The sequence below is a fragment of the Ambystoma mexicanum genome, chromosome 7p (assembly GCF_040938575.1).
Source record: "Ambystoma mexicanum isolate Mex_15411 chromosome 7p, UKY_AmexF1_1, whole genome shotgun sequence".
In the NCBI taxonomy this organism is placed as follows: domain Eukaryota; kingdom Metazoa; phylum Chordata; class Amphibia; order Caudata; family Ambystomatidae; genus Ambystoma; species Ambystoma mexicanum.
The window spans coordinates 896,643,638-896,670,091 of record NC_090939.1 but is presented as its reverse complement, the minus strand read 5'-3'; the positions used below and the strand labels follow the sequence as shown (position 1 = coordinate 896,670,091).

Below are 26,454 nucleotides of genomic sequence, written 5' to 3'. Positions count from 1 at the left end.
ACAACCAGTTGCTGCCCTCTTTTCGCCGTCCCGAAGCATCTCGTGGCCGCCTTGCCTGTGCCAAGCACCCCGGCAACCGGGATACCACTTTTTACCTCAACCGCGAAAGAGGGGTAAACTCCTTTGTGACCGGAAAACTCCACGGCTGGCCTCATCCCTGGTAGTGCAACGACCTGCAGCTTTCCTCCACGTCGAGCTCACCTCTTCCCCTGGACGACGCCGCAACTTGCACCCACTACCAGGAACGACTACCACCGCTGGAGGATCCTTTCCACTTTTAAAGGTACTGTGTTCCGCCCGGCCTCCCTTGCCACCGATTGTACGGGGTAGATTTAGCCCTCGGCTCTCGAACCTGGGTAGGTCGGGGACACCCTAACTAAACTTTTCAGAACCGTAGTAAAAACTTTTCTACTTACCTGCAAAGACTTGCGACATTGTGTGATCTTGGGCATATTTTTACCTGGCTCTCTCTGAAGCGGGCCCCGAACGAATTCTCCTTGTTCCACCGTTGACTGTCTTTGCTAACCTTCTGTGAAAAGTGTTTTACCTTACTGCTCTCATCATTTCTGCTTTTCCCTCCCTTTTCTAATAACTTGTTGGAGTGCCATCTGACGTTAAGCGCTCACCTCTGTTTGGAAATAAGTGGTGTTAACTTAGACTTGTCCAACAAATGACTAGGGATGTACATATAAGTAATAGTGACTGTGTTTTGACTTACTTACCTTTTTCTGTGCTAGTGTAATTTTCTGAGTGTGCCTTTAAAATAAATAAGTATATACTTTTACACCTAGCTCTGGTCAGTGTTTGTTTGTACTACTGTGACTCTGTACCTATCCTGTATCCTCTATATACTGCCTAACTCTTCTTGAGGGAAGTCTGACTGCTCAGCCACAGCTACCACAGTGAATCTGTGTGGTGCAGACTGCTACCAAGTGGGTTTACTGCCAACACCTGTAATCTTAAATCTTTTGCAGTGGTCCCAGAGGGAACTGCACAGGTTTCTGCTTAACATCAGGATTCACTTATGTCTCCATCATATCGCTGTACGCGGATGATATGTTGTTGTACATAGAACATCCTAGGGAAAACCTTGCTCCAGTCGTTTGTGCCATCCAACAAGTCGGGAATGTCTACAGTCTGAAGATAAACTGGTCCAAGTCGGAGGTGTTGCCCCGGAACCCTGTGGTTTGCCAAAACGGTGTAGGAATACATTTTAGATGGTGCCTACAGTGTAGTATTTGTGTGTAGTATATGTCGATATTTGGATATACACGTTTCAACATTCCCACTAGATCTGTTCGAGGAGAACTATAAAGCTTGAACAGAATGGAATCATGGATCCTTCCTCTCCATGACACAAGCCGCCCGGATGTCCCTGGCTAAAATGGTAATCCCCCGAAGTTACTCTATATTTTTAATAATGCTCCACTGTGGCCATCATCCAAATTCTGGACCAGGGTGCGTACATGGATGACGAGTCTGATATGGGCGGGGAAATGTCAAGAATATCTTAAGACGTGTTGACAGCACCGTATGAGTTGGGGGGGGAGCTGGAATACCCAGATCTGTACTTGTATTTTCTGGCTTCACAACTTCAGTATTCATACTGGTGGTGGTCCCCCTTTGCTGACCTCCCTTAGGTCTCCCTGAAAAATGAGATTATGTTCCCGGAGGACCTGAGGGGTCTGCTGTGGCAAGGCCCAATTGCTGGCGATCGGCGTGAGATACAGCCCATAGAGGTAACTTGCATGGCTTGGCAAAAACTGGCTGCCATTTTTGGCAACAATAGTCTGTACTTCCTGTAGTTCGCCCTATACAGGGTCCGGGGAATACCGCTGATGCTCGAAAAGATATTTTTTACACATTTCGAGGCCCTGGGGACCCAGTCTCTGGGAGGCCTCGTGGTCGATGGCTGCTTGGTTTCCTTGGAGGCCCTGAAGACTAGAGGAAACTGGAACATGGTGACTATGTTTTTGAACTTGTTCTGTTCATGTACCAATGTGAAAATCCCTAATGTACAATTTCCTTTATGCTTTTATGAAGCACTCTACCGCCACAGTTCTTGGGGAGGGGTTGTTGGGGAGTTTGCGGGGGGGAGGGGGGTGCACAGGGAGTTTACTGCGCGTACGTTTAATTTACTAACTCAATAAAAAGATGCTTAAAATATAAAATGCGCTAAGAGGGAATCTTAAAAGCTAGAAGGTTTGGGCCTTATTGCTAACTGGCAGAATTAGCCTATTAATGAACTCAAGGCCCAAACAACTATCTGGATCAAATGTTGCTATGACACATATCCCCCCTGCACCCCACCCCGATGGTCAGAGAACATAGTTCATTATTTACTAAATGTGTCTCGCAAGGGTTAAATCATCCATTTTGAAGGCTACGAGACCGGAAGGGGCTTTAGCCACGCCGGAGAGTTAACGCCTGGCAGCAACAAAAAGTGCTTTCATAGGTGATCATTGACCAATCAGTACCCTCCAGGCTGGGAAACAAATAACCTTTGGGTAATGGCACTCTATTCCCCGAAAGACAATTGCTGTGCCTGCTGGCAAAAGTACCCCTCACCCACGCGCTATGCTCGCCAACATAAACTAGTTGGTTTTGGTACTCAAGGCTGGCTCATAATATCCAGAGACACCATGTAGATCAACTTTAAGACTATTCCTTATCCCATCCTCAGCATTGTCACTGAAATGCTCTACTGATGCTGTCCCCAGAAAGGTGCAAAGGAAATGTTTTAACTTTTTTAAGCCCATCCCATATACCTGCATACGTGATACACTTCTGAAGTCCGACTGTTCCATATGATTGTAATTGGAGATGAAGAAAGCCAGACAAATAAGGGTCTGTTAACAGAGAACTAAGTAGCTGGGCACGGACCATAGACAATGGAGGCATTAAAAAAATAATGCCACTCTGTAAACCCCTAATACTCAAAGGATCCAGAAACATGGCGCTGGCAGACCAATGGTCGGAGAACTAGGTACCGTCAAAATTCACAGACATTATGGCATATTTTTTATTTTTATTGCATCAATCAGTTTCCAGAAAAACTTTAAATGCAAATACAAACTCAAACACTAGAAAAGAGTAAATGTAAAATGCAACAACTATATAGGGAGGAAAGGAAGATCAGAGAATTCTACATGTCCAACATCGAAAAAAAATCTCTGACAAAGTTCAGTAAGGCCAAGGTTAAAGATACATTTCCTCCCCATCTTAAAATGGACCACCTCTCCTGAGGAGGTTGAAGGTCAAGATTCTCAAAGTGCTTCCCCAGCCATTTTTCTCTGTAGAGTGAAAGAACTGCACAACTCATTACCAAATGCTGGAGAGTCTCTACCTCCTGGCCACAGCAGCGACACACGACAATCCGATCTTCTCTCTTTTTGATCCTTCTTCCCAATACCTCCCTCGTGGGGAGGAGGTATAGGCGGAATCTCAGAAAAAACTCTCTTTCCATGTAGGAGGGGAATTTATCTAAATATGGAAGCACTGTACCTCGACTATAATGTTCCTCCTTACCCACAGATATAGACGGGAGAGCACTAGGCCTATCCATCGTAGCAATCCAGTCCCAATCTTAGCACATTGGAACTCAATGAGTTGCATGTCCTTCCGATTGAGAAATAGGTAGATGCAACATAAAATGATGCAACACCTGAACCTTCGCCCACCCTCCCCATCACATTTTCTTTTTTAAATGTACTAACAGCTACTGCTATATTTTTGGAAGGAGTGCAACCGATTAAGCATTTTGTGCCATCTATTTTTGGTCATGCTAAAAATTAATAGTTAGTTACTCACCAAAGTGACTACCGTACTCTTAGTCGTAGTCCCCTTTCCTCGATATTATATGAGCGTCCTTCACTATGGACGGGAGACAGACCCTTTTTCACCAGAAAAAACCTTCTTCCCCATTAAATTTAGAGGCACGCCGGGGCGAGGCCCTGGGAAAATGTGTTCTCCTCAGTCCCCATTGATGCGTTGACAATATTTAACATTGACTAATGACACCAGAATTGGGGGGTTGGGGAGGTGGGTCGTATGGAGGAAAGGGGACTAACGTTAGTCACTACGGTGAGTAACTATTAATTACTCTTACGTCCCGTCCCCTTTCCTCCATACTGCATGGGCGATTACAATTGAATGTAGCCCCAGGGTGGAGAGGAGAGCCTCCTTAAGAAAACAGGTTCCTTAGAACCGCCTGTCCGAAAGCCACGTCTGACTTAGAGCCGGCGTCCAAACAGTAGTGTTTACGGCGGAAAGCTGAAGGGGGTGGCCCAGGTGGCTGCCCTGCTGAAGACCTGCCACGGCACCTGCCGCTGGAATGTGATGGCCGTGGTCTTGGCTCTGACAGCGTGGCCATGCACGTTAGCTGGAAGCGGTTTGTGCTGCCCCTCCTAGGCCTCTTTGATGGCCAAAACCATGCACCTTGCTATAGAAGCCTTGGATGCATGATAACCGGGCCACGAGCACCCCCCTCCCCCCATTCCCCGAAGGTGACAAAAGAGCATCCGACTTGTGGAAGCCCTTGGTCCTATACCAGATGGAATTTCAGCGCGTGCCTGCCATCCAGACAGTACAATACCCTCTGAGCATCGTCTTTAGGGTCAGCAAAAACGTAGGTAAGACTATCTCCTCGTTTAGATGGAAAGGGGAGACTACTTTAGGTAGTAACGCAGGGCGAGATGGGTTTCAGCTCAGGTCAGTTGATGTGAGACACCTGCTCCTGCAGGGACCAGACTCCATGGACACTGTGGTTGTCCAGAGTGGCACCCCCAGCCTTCCAGGGAGGAATCTGTGGCGATGGTGACCTGCAGGGCCGGCTGCCGGAAGGGCTTGCCCACACGCAGGTTGCAGTCCCTGGACCACCAAGTGAGCTCTGGATGGAAAGTAGGAGGAATGCTGACCAGCTCCGCTTGGGAGCCTCGCTCCTGATTCCATGAGGCTGCGAAGTGCAGCTGTAATCTTCTCATCTTGAGTTTTGTATGGGGTACGGCCAGTAGGACCGCTGCCATGATACCTAATAGATGCGGGTACCACCAGGCCGAGGTTACTTCTCGGGTGAGGAAGTGAGTAGTGGCCTTCTTGATGGCTGTGACCATGCCCTCCCGAGGGGAAAACTCTCGGAGCTTGTGTACCATATGAGGCTCAGAAAGGTCAGTCTCTGCGTAGGTTGCAGCGGAGACTTCCTGTTGATCGAAAACCCCAGCTTGTGGAGTGTAGCCATAAGGGCAGAGGAAGTGTGGTGAACAGCCTCCAGGGATATCGCCCCGATGAGCCAGTCGTCCAGGTACGGGTAGACATGGTAGCCCTGGGCCCCGAGGAGGGCTGCCACTGCATTCATGAGCCTGGTAAATACCCTGGGGGCTGAACTGAGGCAGAAGGTAACACTTGTATTGGAAATAGCAGTCTATGATCCTGAATCGAGGCACGATGTGGCTGCCAAATCGGGACGTGTAGATAAGCATCCTTCAGATCCAGGGAGCACATCCAGTCTCCACTGCACAATGTCTCTGCAATAAGTGCTGGCGTAACCATCTTGAATTTTTGAAGAGGGAGGGAGAGTTTGAGGGTGGAGTGGTCCAACACAACTCTCAGGCCAGCCTGGTGGTTCTTTTGTATGGCGAAAATCCTGGAGTAGAAGCCCAATCCTCGCTGAGAGGCTGTGACTTCTTCCATTGCCTAGCTCTCGGCGAGCAACTGAATTTCTGCCAACAGAGTTGCTGTTCCTATCTGTGGGAGTGGAGGGGAGGAGGGAGGAGCAGAAGGGTTCGGTAAATGGCACCCTGTGGAAACTACCGAGAGGATCCAGGGGTCCGGGAACCTCTGGCGCCAAAACTGTGCGTGAAGGGGAAGCGTGCCCCCCACTGGAGACACGCAGACCCGAAGGAGCACATCATGCCTTCTTCCCTCTGAGGCTGTTGCAGAGGAGGGGGATTGAAAAAAGCACTTGCACCCCCCTCCCCCTTTTGTTGCTTGTGCCGGTGATGACTCCGAGAACGGTCCGACAGCCTGGACCTGCGTTCTTGGAAGTCGTGGAATCCCACGAACGCCCGCCCCTTGTCGGAGCGTTGATGTGACTGGGTGTACACCTTGGGCGTGGCCTTCGTAAGGATAAAGTCTTCACAGTTTGCAAGCTGTTTTTCTTTTGGTGTAGCTCCTCATCGGTAGTGGAGTTTAAAGAGGTCACTACCCTCGAATGGAAGGTCCAATATGCATTCTTGAACGTCTGGGTAAAATTTAGTAGCCCGAAACCAAGCAGTCCTTCTCATGCCCGTGGCGATGCATATGGCCAGGCCAGAGGTGTAGATGTGGGCCATGCTGAAATCCATGATGTCTTGCGCCACCATTTTAGCCTCTGCCAGTCCTGCCTTGAAACATGACTGGCTCTGCACCGGAAGATCTGGAAGGAAGTTGGCTATTTCCCTCCATTTGCCTATATTTGGCATCTCTGCGCCGATTGACAGGCTGGGCCGAGTGGTGTTTGAGCCACCCCTTCTTGGCCAAGGCAACAACGTCCTTCTGCATCGGGATCCCTGTTCTAGCCGCAGGGCATAGAGTGAGGACCTTGGCAAGTACCCCTACCTCTGGTTGTTCAACTTTGGGTTGAGGAAGGCCCAAGTACTCTGCCAGGCCTGCAAGTCGTTTGTGGAAGGCCTTGGCTGACGATTGGTGTGTCGGGGTCTTCTTCCTCGTCTGTGTCCACAAGGGCGTCCGACTGGTCTGGAACGGGTGGAGAAGTGCTGGGCGACGAGGGCGGAGGTGTGGAGACCGGAGCCAGAGGCTAGTACGGAACCACCTGAACTGTGGTATGCAGAGGGGTCGGACTCAAAGGAGCTGCCGTGGGCAGCAGGGGCTGCACCGGGGCCTGCGGCGCAGCCATAGGAGGAATGACTATAGGCGCAGGTGGAGGGGCCGTACGGAGCGTGTCCCCGATCACATCCCTAAGGATGGCCAAAATCTGAGGAAATTTCATGAGCATGAGGAACTTTTCAAAGAACCTGTCCTCGCAGGCCAGTGGGGTGGCAGGTGATATTGATGAGGTAGCGGGCGGCTGCTGGAGCCGCTGCATACTCTGTCTGGCTGTTTGCGGGGTAAACCTGCCCTGCGCTAATGCAGAAGCTGTAGGCCACATACCTGGTTTACACCAGTCCCACCTTGCAACTCTTTCTCCCACCTGCTCCATTCTTTGGGGCGGTATAGGACGAGTGGCCATCTTGTCTGGCGAGGTGGCCATCTTGTTGAGCTGCATGCCACATGCCGAAGTCGTGGTGCTTGGCTCGCTGGGCCCAGGCTCCTCCAGGACTCTTGGCGATGGAGCACGAGACCTACCCTGCACCTCAGGCTGAGGCCTCGTAGGCGTGTCGCCCTCGGCAGTATCGCTGGCAGTGCAGCGTGCGTGCAAGTGCCCCCTCGGGCATATTGCTGGTACAAGGTCGTAGCCCCTCGGGTGTACACCCGGTAAAAGAAAGAACGTTGTGGTCCCTCAGCACTGTCTCCAGAAGGATCTACAGATCCTTTGGGCTGGCCGCTGGTAGCTGAATTAGCCTTGGTACTCGTGCGAGAACCTGAGAGGTTCTTCCCGTCCGGGCATTTCCTTGGGAAGGAGTCGCCCTTGCGGTGTGCGCTGGAAAAGAGCGGCCCTCCCTTGGGCCTGTACTTATGTCTGACGAAGTCCTTCAAGTCCTCTGGTGGCAACTTCTGGAAAAGCTCCCTCCACCTAGCTAACCTGTTCTTCAAAGCAATCGATGAAAGTGCGTTGCACGCGGTAAAACCCTCCCAGCCGTGGTCGGGGCCAAGGCAGCGTAGGCAAAGAGCGTGGGGATCGGATGTAGGGAAGAGCCCCTCGCAGGCTGGACTCCTGCTGAAGCCCGCTGAAGTCAGCATGCGCCGGGGTGAAGCGTGACGCCAGAGGACTTAGTACATGATTGATAAAAGAAGACAAAAAGACAGAAGAAAGTATCTGGGGGATGTGTGTGGTATTACATGGCCGAAGCCAAACCCAGGAGCGCTGGTGAATTCGGCCCGTTCCCGTCGACGCAGAAAAGGGGCCTGGGGAGTGGCACCGGTGGGCGGAGTCAGGGGAGCGCATGCTCCCAGGGCCTCACCCCAGCGCGCATCTACATTTAAAGGGGAAGGTGTTTTTTTCTGGTGAAAAAGGTTCTGTCTCTCGTCCCAAGCGAGGGACATCCGTGCAGTATGGAGGAAAGGGGACGGGACGTAAGAGTAAGAACAATATTCTGGAGACATGTCTTCAAAGAAATGGATCTGGTAGCGGGTTGCCATATTGACTTCTCCCCCCCCCCACCACTGTACTGAAAAGGGAGCTCCCTGCCAGTTATGGGGATATAGCAGAACATCGAATACATTTAGTCAGGCGGACATGGACTGCTGGCAAATATTGCTATGCGAGCTATGCATTTTGCAACAGGCGCGTGACTGAAACGGATGCCAACTGGATACAGCAAATACATAACAGGACCTGTATGAGCACTTCATAAAACTGTTGGTACTTGACCACACATACAAACGGGTTTACGATTTAAGGAGGTGGTGAGGATTTACTGCTGGCGCTAGTGATGGGTGTGCATGGAAAGGGCTGACACACTCCAGACTGGACTTTCCTCCATTTCTGATCTTTGTTCGAACAATGACGTTATGACCATTGCTTTCTCTTACCCTGCTATGCTACCAATAACTCTGTATTGTGGCTTCACTGCATTGGATAACGAACTGCACCATCTTTTTTATTTCTCCAATCCCTATTGGGATCTTTTCACTGATTTTTTAATTTTTAACTGCTTTTTTATAGAAATGTATCATTTTGATATGCATCATACTCAAATGCCCTAATGCTGGGTAGGAGAGATCGAGGTTTCAAGGTGGCCCAAGACAACTGACTTATTTGCAAGTTATAACAAAGTCCACCTTTTTGTAACCTAACCCTTAGAGGAACAAGTATGCAAGGTGAGAGTGCTTGACCTTTATTGTACGAGTTTTGCTTCATGTTAACACCCTCGGTCAAGCATGCCCTTAGCTAGTTGGAATGGTTATGTAAGTTATACATGTTGTGTAAATAAAATACAATAGTTAATGATCGATTTGTTTCACAACAATTACTGCTTCAGACAAACTTAAAATGACATACAACCATAGAACTTACACTTTCTTGAAAAGGTTTCTGTAAGTTATGATTTTCAGCTTCTCCAAGATGAGGAAGATACCACAACGAATAAAAAAGATCTCATGTTTTGTTAGAGCATCAGTTAGTAACAACAGGTTCCCCTCGCTAGATGGATGAAAACAAAAAAAAAGTCATGGGATCTCCAGCAAACAAAATGGGTTATGTACATGTTCATTTCAGATAAACATTAAAAGGCCAGATCCATGATCATCAAATCGGCAAAAATGCATGTCCCCTTAGAAAACCTTAACATTGTGGTGACCAGAGCAGCTCAATTTACAACAGTGCTAAATTCATGATATATTAGTTGGATCTGATCACATAACAGCCGTCTGTGAATTCCAATGATGCCCCTTAACCATGGAATTTTAAAACCCGGAAAAACAAGCAAAACCAACATTCACTGTACCTCACGGCTTTGGTTACTTCAGAAAACTGCATCAGGTCATATTTTTTCAAGAGCTGGATTTTTGGCATGTGACCCTGAAAAGTAAAAATATTAACCTGTTACATTTTCTACCACATAGATAAGGGGTTAAAGCATGCTGCAATTGTGAGGGAACAAGGAAAAGCCTTGGGGGCATTGCCATTGCTATGCCAACACAAATTGTCACAGACCATAGAGCTCAAGCCTTCGATACCTCAAACATGAATTCTTAGACATTTAAAAAACTTTGTGCAACTCCAAATTATAAGTTTTACAAAAACAAATCACACTCAAACTGAGTTGGTTTTCAATCCTGCTAAATCTGTAATTTGAACAAAAAAAATACATTTTCATGTTTCCTGTAATAGATATCGTTTTACTGAGTTAGAATAAAAACACGTCCGAACCAGCATATTACATTAGGGATACTAACACCGCTAGTCATGCAGAAAATGGCCAACATGTGGATGCCTGAAGAGAGATTATCTTGCTCAGTGTTAGAATATTCTTAAACTTCATTTCTATGGCCCAGATATCTCAACCTGGATGATTTCCAGAGTGTTTTCTTTATGTTCCAGACTCTCCAAGTAATGGAGTGGCTGAGCAGTCAATGCAGTTCACCAAAAGATGTGAGGTAGTTTAAAGGTGCAGCAAACAATTTGGGTAAAAAAGGGAATATACGTGCCAACATTATCCATTCAATTCTGGAGATTCGAGTCTTGACCTCAGTTTAACTTTATATTCTGGGGCTTGTAGTCCAGAGTTTATAATGGGGACATCCAGAGCTAGAAGTCCCATAATGCAAAGTTAAAAACCAGATTGAACTAGTGTCTCGCTGATGGAATGCATAATTTTGACATGAATGGGGAAAAGTCCACATAACATCTTCAAAAATATATTATTTGTAAAAGTTGTGCATAGGAAATAAAGAAATATTTAAGTTCATCATCAAAACTTTATTCGGCACAAGCCTTAAAAGTACGTAAAAAAAAAAGACACGCACATGCAAAGAAGATACAATGAAATAAAATGAACACAGATACACACCACCACATGGTAATTAAAAAGGATATTTTTAAAATAATCGTTACTAATTAGATGTCCTAGCCTATAACGATTTCTCAACCTCAGAGCAATACAAATATACATTTGTATTATGATGAAACAGACATGTCTGGCACTAATAATACATAATGCAAAGCAGACTTCGTTGTTCTAATACCTGCACACCTGAATGGAGGGAAGACAGTCTTCGACCTAATCTTCACATATACTCGTTAAATAACAATATCAAATGTGTAATGTCCTCCTCAATGTGGCGGTAGTATGGAAAAGTAAACCTTTGGGTGGGGAAGATGAAATCTCCAGGTATATACTCGGCCAAACAGCAGAAAGCCAAACCGGAAGCACGCTCCAAGAGACCCATCACTGTGTGTGATGTGACCCAGCCCAGATAACCCATCCTTTTACCTGGGATGGAAATGCTAGCATGATTCACACTGGCAGTAGTTCCCTTTCGCGCCTCTCTACTTACCATATAGTTTTTTATTTCCCACTAATGAACCCGCCATCTTCTTTTGGTAATAGCACCTGGGTTTCTAAACAGATGCTCTGCATTCACTTTCACTAGAGACTTACGCACATAGATAAGGCAAGGAAAGTAAATCATTAACATTTCAAAATATGGTACAATCCAGAATATCATTTTTACAGGATTATGAAATGTACACACAAGTCTGCAAAGTCCAACTGGACTTTTAGCCAGGCCCCGGGCCTCCTGAAACAAATACCCCGGAGACCAAATACGAGTCTATGAGCCCACAGCAATCAGTAGGTCAATGTCAACAACTGAAAGGTCTGCACACAGGGATGCACAAGCACGTAGGCCCCAGAAAAGATCACTAGGAGAGTGATAGGACATAAGAGAATAACATTTAGTCACAGAGTTTCACTCTCCTCGTCACTCTCCAGTATTGAGACTGCAGAAGTGGTGAGCGGTTTGGTTCCGGATGGGATAGCTCAGTACGGAAGCTCTGCACCACTGAACATTGGACCCACAGCCCAGATGTAAAGGGGCCACCCAAACAGCAGAAACCAGTGAAAAAGAAATTGGAACTACACTACCGAGTAGTCTGCAGAGTGCAGTCCTAAGAGAAGCAGCAGTGATGAGCAAGTACTACAAAAAGACCCTGAGCCAGGCCACGAGAAACTGGCCAGCTGATGTCCACGAGACCCCCTGAAGAAACTGCAGATTTAGGACAGAGCGAAAATGGAGCAATAGTGACACTTATCAAGGGGTCGCCGTTTGTGTTGCATTTAAGGGCAGCAAGACATGCAACTGGTTGTCTCCATGCCAGAAGAATAGTGCAAGGGTCCTACTACGCACTGTTTCCAACAAAGGTAACAGCCACAGTGGAAAACAAGAAGGATGTGGTGGTGCTCTATTTCAGAGGTCAAGCTGCACATACGAGCCATACGAGTTGGAGAGACCGCAAAGTCTGAAATCCTTCTCTATGGTATGACCAAATCACTGGACATATCGAAATTATGTACACACGACAGAATTCCATTTTTGGAGATCGCTGCTCCTACAGTATGGGACCACTACACTTTTTTTCTGTGCTGGTTTTTCTGGAACTTTTGACTTTATTTTTGTGGTCCGAGGCATAACTATTGAAGAACCCCTTTTCATGTGCAGCTCTGTGGTAACCCATATGGCTCATAGGAAAGGAAAGCTTTTGAAGCACCACATTTTTGTCACAGGGATTTCATCGCCCTACAATTGTGTTGTGGACGAGCCCAGTGGCAGCTGTACATTTATTTGTACTTTATTAGCAGCCCAATGTACCAGTCTTGATGCCGTTGGGGTACTTAAGTATATTAAGTCTATCCTCCGGCCATTTTATTTTGGCCCATTCCTGTGTCTGTGTGGACCGTGATGCATCTCTAAAGTGGTTGTTGTGGTGACAGCGGCTCACTCTAAGTCTAGTCCCCCACTGCGTAGAGACATTTAAACTAGCTGAGCATGTGTTCTGCCCCAGACAAGACGAATGCATACTGTGTGGGCAGACCAGATGTTTGGCAGTGTTTAGAGTCAGCCTTATTGAATGGCTACCATAATCTTGGCAAGATTGCTTGGCCCCATTGTCCATAACCAGGTCTCTTAAGACTGCTTTAAGTTCTCCCTTGGCTCCTCTCATCCTCAGTCGGTACTAACTGACGTACTCCCAGCAAGTTTTTGTTGTTGTTGAAGATGCTGGGACTTGTGGCATCCTGAATCTTCATAGTCCCAGAAAATAGAATGCGGATGAGGTCTCTACAGTGGTTTCTGAAAAGCCATTGGGCCTCATTATAAGTTTGCCGGTTCGGCAAACTATGAGTTCTGCTCGTGGGTGCCTTTCCGCCCACCAGGTCTGACCTGGCAGGCAGAGCGGCACCGGCGAGCACAACTTGTCGGATGCACGAGCACCATTCATGAATGGTGCCAGTTCATCTGTCCTCCCCATTCCCATTGAGCCCTATGGTGCTCAATGGGAATGGGGAGTGATGAATACCGGCCCTCGGCAATAGGGACGGACCGGGTCAGCTGGGGTCGGAATGCCCCCGTACGTCCCCACTGCCGGGTGCCGGTAATTTCACGAGTTTGGCGGCAGCCGTGCTGGCATTACCAGTACGGCCACCGCCAAACTCGTAATGAGGCCCATTGTTCCCAATTCAGTGGTTACTGAAGGGACGTACGTACTCCAGGTCCCCCTACATGTCTTGCAAGACCTACTTTGGTGTTCATCCAAAACTAACCTTCGGTAAGCCCCATTCCAACAAATGTGGCCCAATTTCTCCATAGTCACAGATGCATCGTTGTAGGGATGGGCAGCTCATCTACAGGATCTTTCAGTGAACGGTGTGAGGGTGCAGTAGTGATAGATCGACACAGGTGGCATTGTTGTTGCTACAGACTTATTCAAATGAAAGAAGGGTTGGGGAAAGACCTCACTAGCTCCAGCGCTAAGAGGTGTTTCCCTGTCTCAACACATCTGAAATGGGTCCGTCAGGATGTCAAAATAAAAAGAAGTCCACCGTTGTGTCAAAACTCAAACTCTAGCACTCACATGGACTGCTGTCGCAGCATCGATCACAAAGTTATCTGCAGAGGGATGGACAGTTATGTATCGCGTGTGATTTGGGCCTGCCCTATGTTTTTTAAAGTTATCTTTGTCTCCAATGGAAGCTGAGGCTGGTTTTACTCAGACTGGCTTAATCACTTCCATAAGAACACCACTAAAAGGTAAAACTGCCACCTTTTTTTGCTTTAGTTATAAAATGGCCATTATCCGATGGGAGACTACCTCTTCAGAAGCAGAGATTAGGTTAAAGGTTTTAATGGCTCTTGCAAGAACTGCTATGAAAGAGAACCTTGTGCCCCAGTTCAGAGATGGGATCTATTCCTAGCTATAAATATGGCAGGTTGTCCAGTCCATTTACTTCTTGTAAATCCTTTTGTAACTAAGAGGGAGTCTACATTAAGGTATCTAGCAACTACCAAGGTCAGGATTGTGTTGGTATGTTAGTGGATAATTAAAATCCAGGAGGAGCATCTTCTTTCCGCTATTCGAAAAAAATGCTTTCAAATTCTTTTTTTTTTAAAACCACTTTATTACAACAAGGCAGACAGGCAACAGTCATCCACTAATCCAACGCTATACATGTTCTGGCTAAGTGATTGTTAATTTCGCTAATCGGAACCCACATACTGACAACCCAACATCAGACTACCATCCCCTAACCCGCTAGGCTCCCCTGGCCTCCACCCATATCCACCCTCCGAACTCAAACATAGCCTCAGAATCCTGCCATTTACAACAGAGCCACATGATTATACATAGTGGGGCTTGTACACAAAAAAAGGATGCATTATTAACATACGTAATAAATGGGAGTCAAGTCCCACAAAATTATCATGAATGTCCACCAACAGGGCCGTAATTTCTTCTGCAGCCAAGATCTCCCAAATTTTAGCGCCCCACATTTGAAAGATTAGCCCCTCAGTGGTTTTCCAGTTGCGTGCTATTGGGATTTTTGCTGCGAGCAAGAGATGGGTGAGCTGCGAAGCACATACACCTCCCCCCCATGCCCCATGGGTAGTTTCCATCCCCTGTGTCTCCTAAGTGTATAGTGAGCTCATCTAGTGGCAAACTAATATTGGTGATCGCTTTGATATGAGAAAAATAGTCCTTTCAAAAATGTGTTGCCCTAGGACATGGCCACCACATATGCAGGCACATCCCAACCTCACCACAACCTCTCCAGCATAATTTAGGGTATCCCTAAATCATTTTATGGAGCCTTTCTGGCGGGAGATGCCTATGATAGCATAATGTGATGAATCTGATGGAGTCATCTCTCCTTTCTCAGCGGTGACCTCTCCCCATGTGGCTAGGGGATAGCAGCCACTACCCGATTCTGACCCTGGGGGCCGCTGTATAATTGCGGATCAGATGGGGGGCGGCAGCCCTCAGGAGAGCATCATGACATCATCGGACGAGACATGCACCTCCAGGTTGTCATACTGCTATGTAATCTATTCACAGCATGCAAATCCATGCGTATCGCCCTTTTTCTTTTGAGGATGACCCCATCATTCTCCATGCCTTAATGGTCATACTGCCCCTAACCCACCTAGGAAAGGTACTGCAAACACTTTCACGGGTACAGTATACAAGTCTTTAAAACCTAACTTGCCTTTCAAGACTCCTGAAAACACTTTTTCAAACTCTGCATACAAGTCCTCAAGAACTGACTTTTAAGATCAATGAGAACCCCTTTTCAGAATGTGCATACAATTTATCAGAAAGATTACCACTGCCCTAAAAACGAAAGTGCTGGGACTAAGAAGATGAGCTGAGTAATGAAGATCACTGGAAGTCAGGAGCACAAGCAGCGCTCTAGTTGTTGCAGGAAGAAGTCTGATGCTGTGAGATTTAAACCGGCAGACAGGCATACACTGGCTGGAGAACAGTACTGACTGCGAGACTTTGGGGCTGGTGTGGTGTTCGTGGAGCCAACCAGCTCACTGGGAAGGAAGTGGAGAGCGAACTGTAAGCGGTAGTACGCTGCAAGAAAAACAGAAGCAAGCACAATGCTTCTGGGCATTTGCATGTACTGGAAGGCAGACCCCACACCACCAAAGCCTCGAAATATCCGGAACAGATGAACGAGAGCCACATGAGGCAGAGAATCAGAGGTGGCGAGAGGGAGCGAAACGCCAAAAGACTGCCACAGGATTGCCGTGGGAGACCAACATACTCCAACAAAAGGCAGTGCATCCACCAAAGGGAAGAGGGGACACCGGGGTGTATTGGCAACCCTGCCAAAACTGAATACACGAAAAAGGGAGTAGTTGCTTACCTGTAATTCCATTTCTCCAGCGTTGGTATCTTTCATGGATTCACATGCTGTGAATATTTCCCATCGTCAAGATGGGAAACCTCGGTAACTGACAGCGTTTTCCTATGGAAAACATCGACACTTCTTGTCCTATCAATGTCTTTTTATGTGCTTTTTGCTACACTAATAGGACGTCTGCTATAAATAGCCCCACCCCCGCAGCTTACCTTCAGATTTTCACCTTTAAGGTATAGGAAACCGAACCAAGGTTTGCCTTCCGGGGGAGGCCAGCGGGCGCATGTGAATCCATGAAAGATAACAATGCTGGAGAAATGGAGTTACAGGTAAGCAACTACCCCCTTCTCCAGCATTGGATATTTCATGGATTTGCATGCTGTGAATAGATTTCATAGCAGTATGACAACCTGGAGGTGCATGACAGGCAAACCAACCCCATGCCCCAGGCCACAGTCCTTAACACAATGATCATCAACCAACAACATGCATGATAACAAAACCAGAAAGAGACGAAGCCAAAAAAACCTGGAAGCTGCGGGGCCTACCTTATTGAAACAGGCGTTGGAGGACCGCCCGTCACACCTGCACATCTTCCAAATGTTGCTGTCCCAGACTGTCTAGTGAAGGTATGCAGCACTGCCCAAGATGCAGCTTGGCAAATTTCAATGAGCGGTATACCTGCCCACAGCGCCGTAGATCTTGTAGAGTGGGCCCTAGGAGTGCCCCTCAAAGGCTTGCCAGCCTTCCCGTGGCAAAAGGAAATTGTAGAGGCGATCCAACGGGAAAGTCCTTGCTTGGAAATTGACTGCCCCTTGTTGGAGGTGCCGAAAGCCACAAACAGCTGTCTCGTCTTCCTGAAGACTTGAGTACAGTCAAGATAAAACTTAAACGCCCTCTTGACGTCCAGGGAATGTAGCGCTCTTTCCGCCAGAGTGGTAGCCTTAGCGAAGAAAGTGGACAAGGCAGTAGTAGAGTTTTTGTGAAACTCCAACAGCACTTTAGGGATAAAGTGAGGATTAGTAGACAAGAGAACTTTGTCCCTCATTAATTGCAGATACGGCGGGTCAATGACCAGAGCCTGAAGTTCCGACATCCTCCTGGCAGGAGTAATAGCCGCCAGAAAAGCAACTTTCCACGAGAGGAACTTCAACAACGCCGTTGACATGGGTTCAAACGGCGGCTTCATGAGAGCGGAGAGTACCACATTGAGACTCCATGCCGGAGCAAGTCCTAAAAAGTCCTTTGAGGAAATGCTGGACCAACCGGTCACTGAACAGAGGAGTAGAGTTGCGCCATCTCGTGAACCTGGAGATGGCAGCCAAATGCACCTTGATCAACGACAACGCCAGGTACTCCCCCTTCAGCAGTAGAAGATATGGGAGAATCTGGGCTGGAGACACCTCCAAAGGCTATACGTCCGGCTGCTCTTGCACCAGACACAGAACCTGGACCATTTCCTACTGTAAGAGACATTGGTAGATGGCGCACTTGCTGCCGCCAGGATCCAACGACAATCCTGTGGGATTCCTAGATGTTTAAACTCAGAGTGGTCAGGAGCCATGCTGCCAGGCTGAGTGACTCTGGGTCGTGATGCCACAGCTTTCCGTCATCCTGGGATAGCAGATCCAGCTCCAACCCCATACGAAGCGGCTCGTCCACTGCGAGGTGAAGGAGATCCGAGAACCTCGTCTGCCTGGGCCAGACAGGGGCCACCAAGATCACTCTGCACTGGTACTTGCCCACCAACTGGATCGTTCTCCGAATCAGAAGAAAGGGAGGAAATGTGTACGCGAACAGGCCCGTCCGTGGGTGGGATCGAGAAGGCATCCCCCTTTGATTCCGGATGAGCCATCCTGCTGGCAAAGAGGGCACACCTTGTTGTCTGGCATGGCGAACAACTTCAGCGGGGGAGAGCCCCATTTCTTGAAGATCCTCGCCACCTGCGCCCCTTCAGCTTCCATTCGTGCAACTGCCCTGCGTCTCTGCTGAGAGCATCCACCTGCACATTCTGAACACCTTGTAAATGGAATACGGTGATCTAAATCCTGTAAGCAATGGCCCAATGCCAGACCGCCTGGGCATCTCGAGACAGAGGCCATGAGTGTGTGCCCCCTTGCTTGCGCAGATAAAACATTGAGGTGGTGTTGTCTGTCAAATTACGAACACTGCACCCTGAATGAGAGGTAGAATGGACTTCAGAGCCCAATGCACCACCCTCGACTCCAACATGTTGATGTGCAACAATGCTTCTTCTAGGGACTATAGGCCCTGAACCTGAAACTGTTCGAGGTGCGCCCCCCAACCCACCTTGGAAGCATCCGTCATTATTGTGAACTGAAAGTCTGGCTCCACCAGGGGCATGCCCTGCACGAGGTTCTCTGAGCACTTCCACCACCTCAGGGCCTCCACTAGAACCCAGGAGATGACAACCTTGTTCAACTATCGACCCAGACTCCACGACCCCCTGGATGCCAGAAACTCCTGCAAGGGCCTCATGAACAGTCAACAATTGGGAATGAGCATAATGCAGGATGCTATGGATCCGAGAAGAGACATGTAACTCCGGACCGAGACCGTAGTTCCCGGGCCCCACTCGCCCTCCTTGGAGAGCAGCTTCCCCACTCTCTCGACGGACGGCTGCACCAGATTTTTCTGCATAAGAAACTGAGCGCAGAGAAAAACCAAAACCCTGGATGGAGTCAGACAGGATTTTGCGAAGTTGAAGGCAAAGCCCAGCCGCTGTAACAGGAGCATTGACACCTGGAGAGATTCCGATGTCCTTTGTGGAGACGTTCCCCTGACCAACCAGTCGTCCAGGTACGGATACATATGATGCCCCTCCCTGCGGAGGAAAGCAGCCACCGGAGCCAGGCACTTGGTTAACGTCCTTAGAGTCGACTTGAGCCCAAAAGGGAGCACGCAAAACTGGAAATGTTCGTCGCCGACCACGGAGCGCAAGGAACTTGCAATGTTTTTGCAGCATCGGGATGTGGAAGTAAACGTCCTTGAGATCCAACGATGCCAAGAACTCCCCCAGTTGAACTGAGCGAATGACGTCTGTAACGTGAGCATCTTGAACTTCAAGTGTTGCAGATTCTTGTTCAACGGCTGAAGGTCAAGAATAGGGTGCCACTTTCCATTTGGCTTTTTGATTACAAAATACCAGGAGTACACCCCCTGGCCTCGTTCCGATACCAGGACTGCGTTTATCGCCCCTTTCTCCAATATTAGATGCACCTCTTGCCACTAGACTTGGAGATGCAGCTGCGCCACCTTCACAGGAGGAATAGGGAGTTGAAGAGGCCGAAACTCCAAGTGGCCATGTTGCACTGCATCCAGCACCCAAGGGTCCGTTGTAATTAAACGCCACTCGACGTGTAGCGCCACTCTGCCCCCTAGCTGAGTGCCCGTATGGCAGTCATTGCTGCGGCTTGGACTGCCGGCCTCTTCCGCTGTGCCCGATAGTCCCTGTTCTTCTGAGTGTACTGGAACGAACGCCGGAATCCTTGGGACGAATAACTAGGGCGACCGTAAGCCTTGTAGCGGGAAGCAGCAAACCTGGCATTTCCAGAGGCCCCTCGAAATGGCCAAAAGGGGCAAAAAGAACAGCCACTCTGCAGCGTACCCAAGGACCTTGCTGTATCAGAGTCCTCCTTCATCGCCTTCAAGGCCTCGTCAATTTTTTCACCAAACGGCTGCTCACCTTCACATGGCACTTCGACCACTTTATGTTGGACCTCCGGTTGAAAGTCAGTGCACTATATCGCAGCAATGCCTGCCTCTGGGGCACCACTCCATTGTTGATTTGTTTGAATCCGGACTCCGCCAGGTCCACAGCAGTGTTAATGCTGTGATTGGAGGCTTCCTCCCCCTCCCGAACCAGCAGCATAGCGTCCTTGAGTTGTTGCTCAGGGAGATGATCCAAGAGCGGAGCCAACCGGTGCCACATCTCCCTGTCATAGCAGGCCATAATGGCCAAGGAGTTAGCGGCCTTGACTGTCGTCGCGAGACCGCAAGCACCTTCTTGCCCAACGCATCCTGATTCCGGCCTTCACTGTCTGGGGGCGTAGCACACTTGTGCGGACTTCTTGCCTTACGACTAGTCGCCGCCGACACCACTGACTCCGGTGTGGGTTGCAACGTGAGGCATTTGGGGTAAGATTCCGGATCTTTAAACTACTTCTCCGCCAGTTCCGAGAAAGGATGGCGCATCGAGCACAAACCCTCCTGCCACACGTGGTCCAATATGGGGACGGAGAAGACCGCCTTCCATAGCTTCTCCATGTGATCAAAGAGAAAAAAGTCCATTCTCTCTTCTTCAGGGGTAAGGTTAAATTCTTGACAAGCCTTAGCCATCATTGCGTGAAAGGCACCGACATCATCCGGCAGAGACGGCTGAGCCGGGCTACTAGGAGGATCCATTTCAGGGTCCGTATCCCACCTATCAGCCCTCCTGGGCGACGAGGACACCGTCGACAGCGTGTCCCGGGGAACACTATCAGGATCCAAATCTACCAGTTCCCCTTCCTCCGGATGGCCGCTGGGAGGACCGAGACCAACCAGTGACAGCAACGGCGGCCAAAATGGAAGCGAACTCCTCGGGAGACTAGGCTAAGGGGCATCCACCCTTTCCTTGGGTCGGGGCACCACGCCCAGAGCCACAGGAAACTTTGCATCGAACTGCCCCAACATCGACTCTAGCATGCTGAGCACCTGCATGGACAGCAAAGAGTGCAGAGTCACCAATGTAAACTGAGGCGGGCCAGCCCCAACCCCCTCTGACATAGACAGACGTGCTGGCTGCAGTTCCAACACAGACGGATTGAACACCGGCACATGTTAATCATCTTCCGGACTGGAGTCTATTGGATATGGTGTCTGGTCCTGCTGAAGAATGTCCAATGGAAGCAAAGGCCCAAAGTCCGCCCCCGACTGCCACGGCACCTCCGTAGGCAACAGATCATCACCGGCCACGGCCGTCGATGAGACATCCAGCTCGGTCGTCAAAGGAGCTGACTTCACAGCTGATGAAGGAACAGAAGGCAGCAGCACCGTCGACGAGGCACTTCCGTCAACGAACCTTTCGTCGACGGGACCAAAGCGGTCATTGGTCGGGCCTCCCCCTGCGAAGCAGACCGCTTGGACGAAGTGCCGGAATGATGTTTAGAAGGCTCACTGCCTGAGGATGACCCATGGCAGTCCGTCGCCGACGAGTGCTTAGATGACTCGCGGGACTTCAACTTCTCTGCCGGCGAGGACTTCTACGGCAGCGCTGCCGACTTCTCGGGCCTAGCACTCGCTTCCTCTGACTTGTCCGGTCATGTTGGCTTGTCCAGACAGGAGCCACCCACCCCTTTAGATGGATGCAACCTGGATCCAGAGGCCCCACTGCCTCCTCTCACCTCTGACGCAGGCACCCCCAATGCGTTGCTTCTTGGAGGGAGGTTTTGCCAACTGGGAACTGGGGTGCAAAGGTGACATCTTCACCGCTGTAGCAGAGGACTTGCTCCAATGGGTCGAACCCACCTCTGAACCCGGGTAATTACATTCATTGAGCCAAAAGATCAACCGGCGGTTATGGTCTTTCAGCGTTTTCTGCGAAAAGCCTTGACAGATGAACAGTTGTCCATGGAATAATTGTGATACAGGCAATACAGACAATCCGCATCCCCATCCCCTTCGTAGACGTTCTTCAGGCAGCAGGTCTCACAAGGCCTAAACAATGATTTGTTCTGGCCCACAGAGCACATGACGGCTCAGAATCGAAAGCACGTTTAGAACACAAAGAGTAATGCACTCGAGAGCAAACATGAGGTGATCCCAACAGTTTGGAGACGGTTGAAATCTGAAGGGAAGCCGCGGGGCGGAGCTCTTTATACCAGACGTCCTATTGGTTTAGCCAAAAGCACCCAAAAAGACGTCGAGAGGACACCAAGTGTCGAAGTTTTCCATAGGAAAACGCTATGTTAAAGTTACTGAGGTTTGCCAGCCTGATGACGGGAAATATTCACAGCATGTAAATCCATGAAAGATCCCATGCTGGAGACTGAAGTATATAAGAGAGAACAAACAAGTGAAAGTTTCACAAAGAAGCAGAACAGAAGAAGTATAAAAGACTCAAGTTTGTGAGTGTATGCAGTACACCTAAGAGGTCCTGGCAGGAGAGTATACCAGGCAGATCAAAGGTAAAAGAATATACATATGCGAAAAGCCCTGGCAAGAGAGTATACCAGGCAGATGCAAGTTGTAAGTGTGTTCATGTGAGAAAGCCCTGGCAGGAAAGTACAACAGACATCGTCAAGTTGAACAGTGTGTAATATACAGTACCCAAGTGTTAAGATGGATTTCATAACTCTGACCTGGTGGGCAGAGGTTCAGAAGACCAGCCTCGTTTCTTGGAACAGGGTAACCTCTGGACAAGCCAGACCAATCAAGGTAGCTATGGCAGGCAGTCAAGACTAGATCTCAGGAGGGGTGAGGGTGACTGAAGGACCTCAATGTGCACACACAGTAAGGACACGGAACAAGTTACTTACCTGCAACTGTTCTCCAGCATGGGTCTGACATGGATTCACATGCTCATGAATATTCCCCGTCATCAGGCTGTTTCAGTTTCGTTTCTGAACTGTCTTTCTCCTAGTAACCAATCACTGGTCTATGGGTCATACTGCCCCCAGCCAATGACTGCCCTCTACTTAAGCCCCTCCTCAAGCAGCCATCTTCAGATTTGGTAGCACGTAAAGTGGCAGTAGGACCAAGAGAAGAGCCGCAGAGGGGTAGGCGGGAGGTTTCACAAGTGAATCCATGCCAGACCCATGCTAGAGGAACAGTGGAATGTCAAATACGGAGAGGGCCTGGAGCTCTCCCACTCGTCGTGCGGAGGTGATGGCCACCAGGCGATGCGACCACAGCACAGATCGCCCTGGAGTTCTGGTGTAGCGAGAGATAGCCGCCAGATGGATCTTGATAGAGTCGTGCGCCAGCCCCGCCTTGACCAGCGACAGCAAGTACAGCAGCACCTGAGGGGTCATAATCCGTAGAGGGTTTATCTTCTGTGCACGGCACCAGACGGTGAACCTCTTCCATTTATGTCTGTAGCACTTAAGCGTCGATGAAGCCCCAGCCTTGGCAAGTACCTCCTTGCAGTCCGCCGGGATCTCGTATCCTCCAAACTCTAGCTCTGCAGGACCCAGGCCTGCAGGTTCAGCGGCCTCGGTTCGTGGTGCAGTATCGCGCCTCCTTCTCTGGCGAGGTGGTCTGTGTCCGCCGGAAGCTTGACTGGAGGGGACGCTGAAATGTCCAGAAGGTCCGGGAACCATATCTGCCTCGGTCTCACCGGTACAATGAGGATCATCCTGCACACGGACCATCTGAGTTGACTGATGAGTCGCCAGAGCAACGTCAACGGTGGGAATGCATAAAGAAATAGGCCATCCCAGGGGAATGAGAACACATCTCCCATGCTCCCCGGCTGGGGAAACCTGCTGGCGAACCTCCGGCACTTGGTGTTCATCACCGTCACAAACAGATCGATCTGGGGATTGCCCCATCATCGAAACAGTAGGTCCACCTGACCCCACCGAAGTTCCCACTCGTGGCAAGAGCGCAGCTCCCCGCTGAGTGAGTCGGTGACAGTGTTCTTCACTCTGCCAGATGAAAGGGTACTAGGAACATCCTCTGGGCGACGGCCCAGTGCCAAAGGTCCTGCACTTCCTTGGAGAAAGCTGGGGATCTGGTGCACCCCTGCTTCCGAATGTAGAACAACGTGGTGATGTTGTCAGTCAAGACCCGCATCACCTTTCTCTTGAGGGACGGAAGGAATGACTTGAGGGCCCAAAACACAGTTCTGAGCTCCAGGACCTTGATGTGCAACGACCTCTCCTCTGGGAGCCACAGGCCTCTTGCGTGGAGATTTCCTGTATGTGCGCCCCATCCCTCCAGGGAGGCGTCCGTCGTCACAGATGCGTTGGGGTTTGGAAGTCCGTGCCTGCTGCCAGATGCGCGCGGACACCCCACCACCGAATCGCTCAACGGAATGTCTCATTGAGGGCGATCTTGTCCTCGAAGCTTCCCGCCACTTGCATCCAACGAGTGTCGAGGAACTTCTGCAGCAGCCACATCCGCAGCCTGCACAGCCGAACGAGGTAGATGCATGATGACATCATGCTGAGTAGGGACTTGATGGACCTCACCCTTGCAACTTCCATGGTCAACAGCTGTTGTACCTTGCCCAGGCTAGCTTTTATCCTTTCCTCCAACGAGGAGGCTAGGCACGCCACAGTGTTGAGTCTGGCTCCCAGGAACTGAGCGTCCTGCGATGGCTCCAAGCAGGACTTCACATAGTTTATCGAGAACCCAAGTTCCGTGAGCAGGCGGACGGTCCTTGCTGTGTGCTCGACGGCGAGTTCCCTTGACTTGGATCGGATGAGCCAATCATCCAGATAGGGGTAGACGTGGATCCCCTGCAGGCGTAGCCGCGCCGCCACCGGTACCAAGCCCTTGAAAACCCTTGGGGCAGACTTCAGACCGAGGGGAGGGCCTTGAATTGGTAGTGCCGCCCCTGGACCACAAAGCGCAGAAACCTCTGATGCCCCTTGTGTATGGGGATGTGGAAGTAGGCGTTCTCCAAGTCCAACGACGACAGGAAGTCTCCCTCCTCCAGCTGCCCCAGTACGTGCTGAAGGGTGACCATCCGGAACTTCTGGGATTTTATGTACTTGCTGAGGTGGCTGAGATCTAAAAGGGGCCACCAACCGCTGGTCTTCCTTCGGTCGAGGAAGTACCGCAAGTATACTCAGAGCCTCTTGGGGACAAGCTCTATCGCACCCTTTCTCAGCATTGCTCGTACCTCCAGAAGTAGTTGTGGAATGTGATTTTCTTTCCTGGCCACAGGTGGAAAACGGGGACATTCGTCTGGAACGCCAGCGCATCCAGCACCCAACGGTCGGTGGAGATGGACTTCCACACGCCGAGGTGCTCAGGTAGGGGCCCAACGTCACGACCAGTTCAGTTCTGCTTCGCTGAGGCCTTACCACCTTGGGCCCCTTGGTGACGACGACAAAGTCCTCCAGACTTGCTTCGGCCTCTGTAGGCTTCCTGGGATGAAGAACGGGCCACCTGACTGTATGAAGAAGAGCTGCCATTGAATCCTTTGAGGCATCCCGAAACTTGCCTCCGGAGGACCGAAAGGGCGGCCGTCGTTGTTGGAGTGTGCCTAAGGCACGGGCCGTCTCTGTGTCTACCTTAATGGCCTGCAGTGACTCGTCCACTGTCTTGCCGAACAAGTTGTCCCCGTCGAAGGACATGTCCAGTATCCTCGTCTGTACATTCTGACAGAGGTCGGTGGCCCTGAGCCAACCACGCCAGCGAAGGAAAAAGCTGTTGACCATCTGGCAGAAGCCAGTGTCAGCGATGTCCATGGCCACCGTGATGGCATGGTCAGAAGCCACCTCGCCTTCTTGTAAGATTTCAAGGGCCTCTGCCTTCTTGTCTGGGAGGAAGTCCAGGAGGGGGGCATTTTTAAACCACTGCTCCCTATCACAGCGGGCCACGATAGCGAGAGCGTTGACCGCCTTAATGGTCGTCGCCGCCGATGAGATGACCCGACATCCCATGGTGTCCAGCTTCTTCCCCCCTCTGTCCGGTGGGGAAGTAGAAGTCGTCGACCCAGCCGATTTCTTCCTGGCTGCCGCGGAGACCACCGAGTCCGGGGATGGCTGTGCTCTGAGGCACAACGGTGCAGAGTCTGGAGCCTGGTATTTCTTCTCCTACCGGTCTCTCTTCGCCGGAGCCCGAGGATGAGTTCTTCAGGAGGGCCAGCCCCTCGCCCCAGATGTCGTCCAACAGCGGGACCGAGAGAACTGTCTTCCGCTTGGCCTTTCATCACTGATAAAAGGAATCCCTCCTCCTTCTGCTCTTCGGGGCGCAGCTGAAAAAGCTCCGAAGCCCTAGCGATCATGGCGTGGAACGAGCCAATTTTGTCATGCGGAGAAGACCGGGGTGGGGGCAATGGGAGATCTGTACCGTCGTCGTCCGTCCCAGTCTCGTTGCTCAGAGGAGGTGAAGGATGCCAGGGAGGGGGTGGATGGATCACTCAAGTATGTTTAACATAGCAGCAGAGGCATCGCTTTCCTTAGCCACATGGGGCTCATCATTTGATTGTTCCAAAGGCTCCAGATCAGACATCACAGAGTCATTTACTATGATTGGCTATGATCTCACAGGGAGTAGTCAATCCTGCTGTGTGAACTTCCACTCTAGCCACAATTGCACACTCTGCTTTATTAGCTAGTTCCATGTCAGTTATAACATTGGATGAATGTGAACACGGAAAAAGCAGCAATGGCCTCTAAAATAGAATCAGCGCCTTCACTTAGTTCAGAGGCCACAGGGCTAAGACAGGGGCTAGGTAAATGCAAAACCAACCCAGGAG

At 49.9% G+C, this 26,454-nt stretch overlaps 1 protein-coding gene across 3 annotated transcripts in view; it reads right to left on the bottom strand.

Annotated features, from left to right (window-relative positions):
- The window catches only part of PCID2 (PCI domain containing 2), a 640,141-nt gene that overhangs the window by 155,012 nt on the left and 458,675 nt on the right, over positions 1–26,454 (bottom strand). For all 3 annotated transcript variants that reach the window (XM_069637154.1, XM_069637152.1, XM_069637153.1), the window contains exons 12-13: positions 9,603–9,676; positions 9,173–9,298 (exon numbers count right to left, since the gene is read on the bottom strand). In XM_069637154.1, the coding sequence (XP_069493255.1) occupies positions 9,173–9,298; positions 9,603–9,676 (200 nt within the window). The remainder of the gene's footprint in view (positions 1–9,172; positions 9,299–9,602; positions 9,677–26,454) is intronic.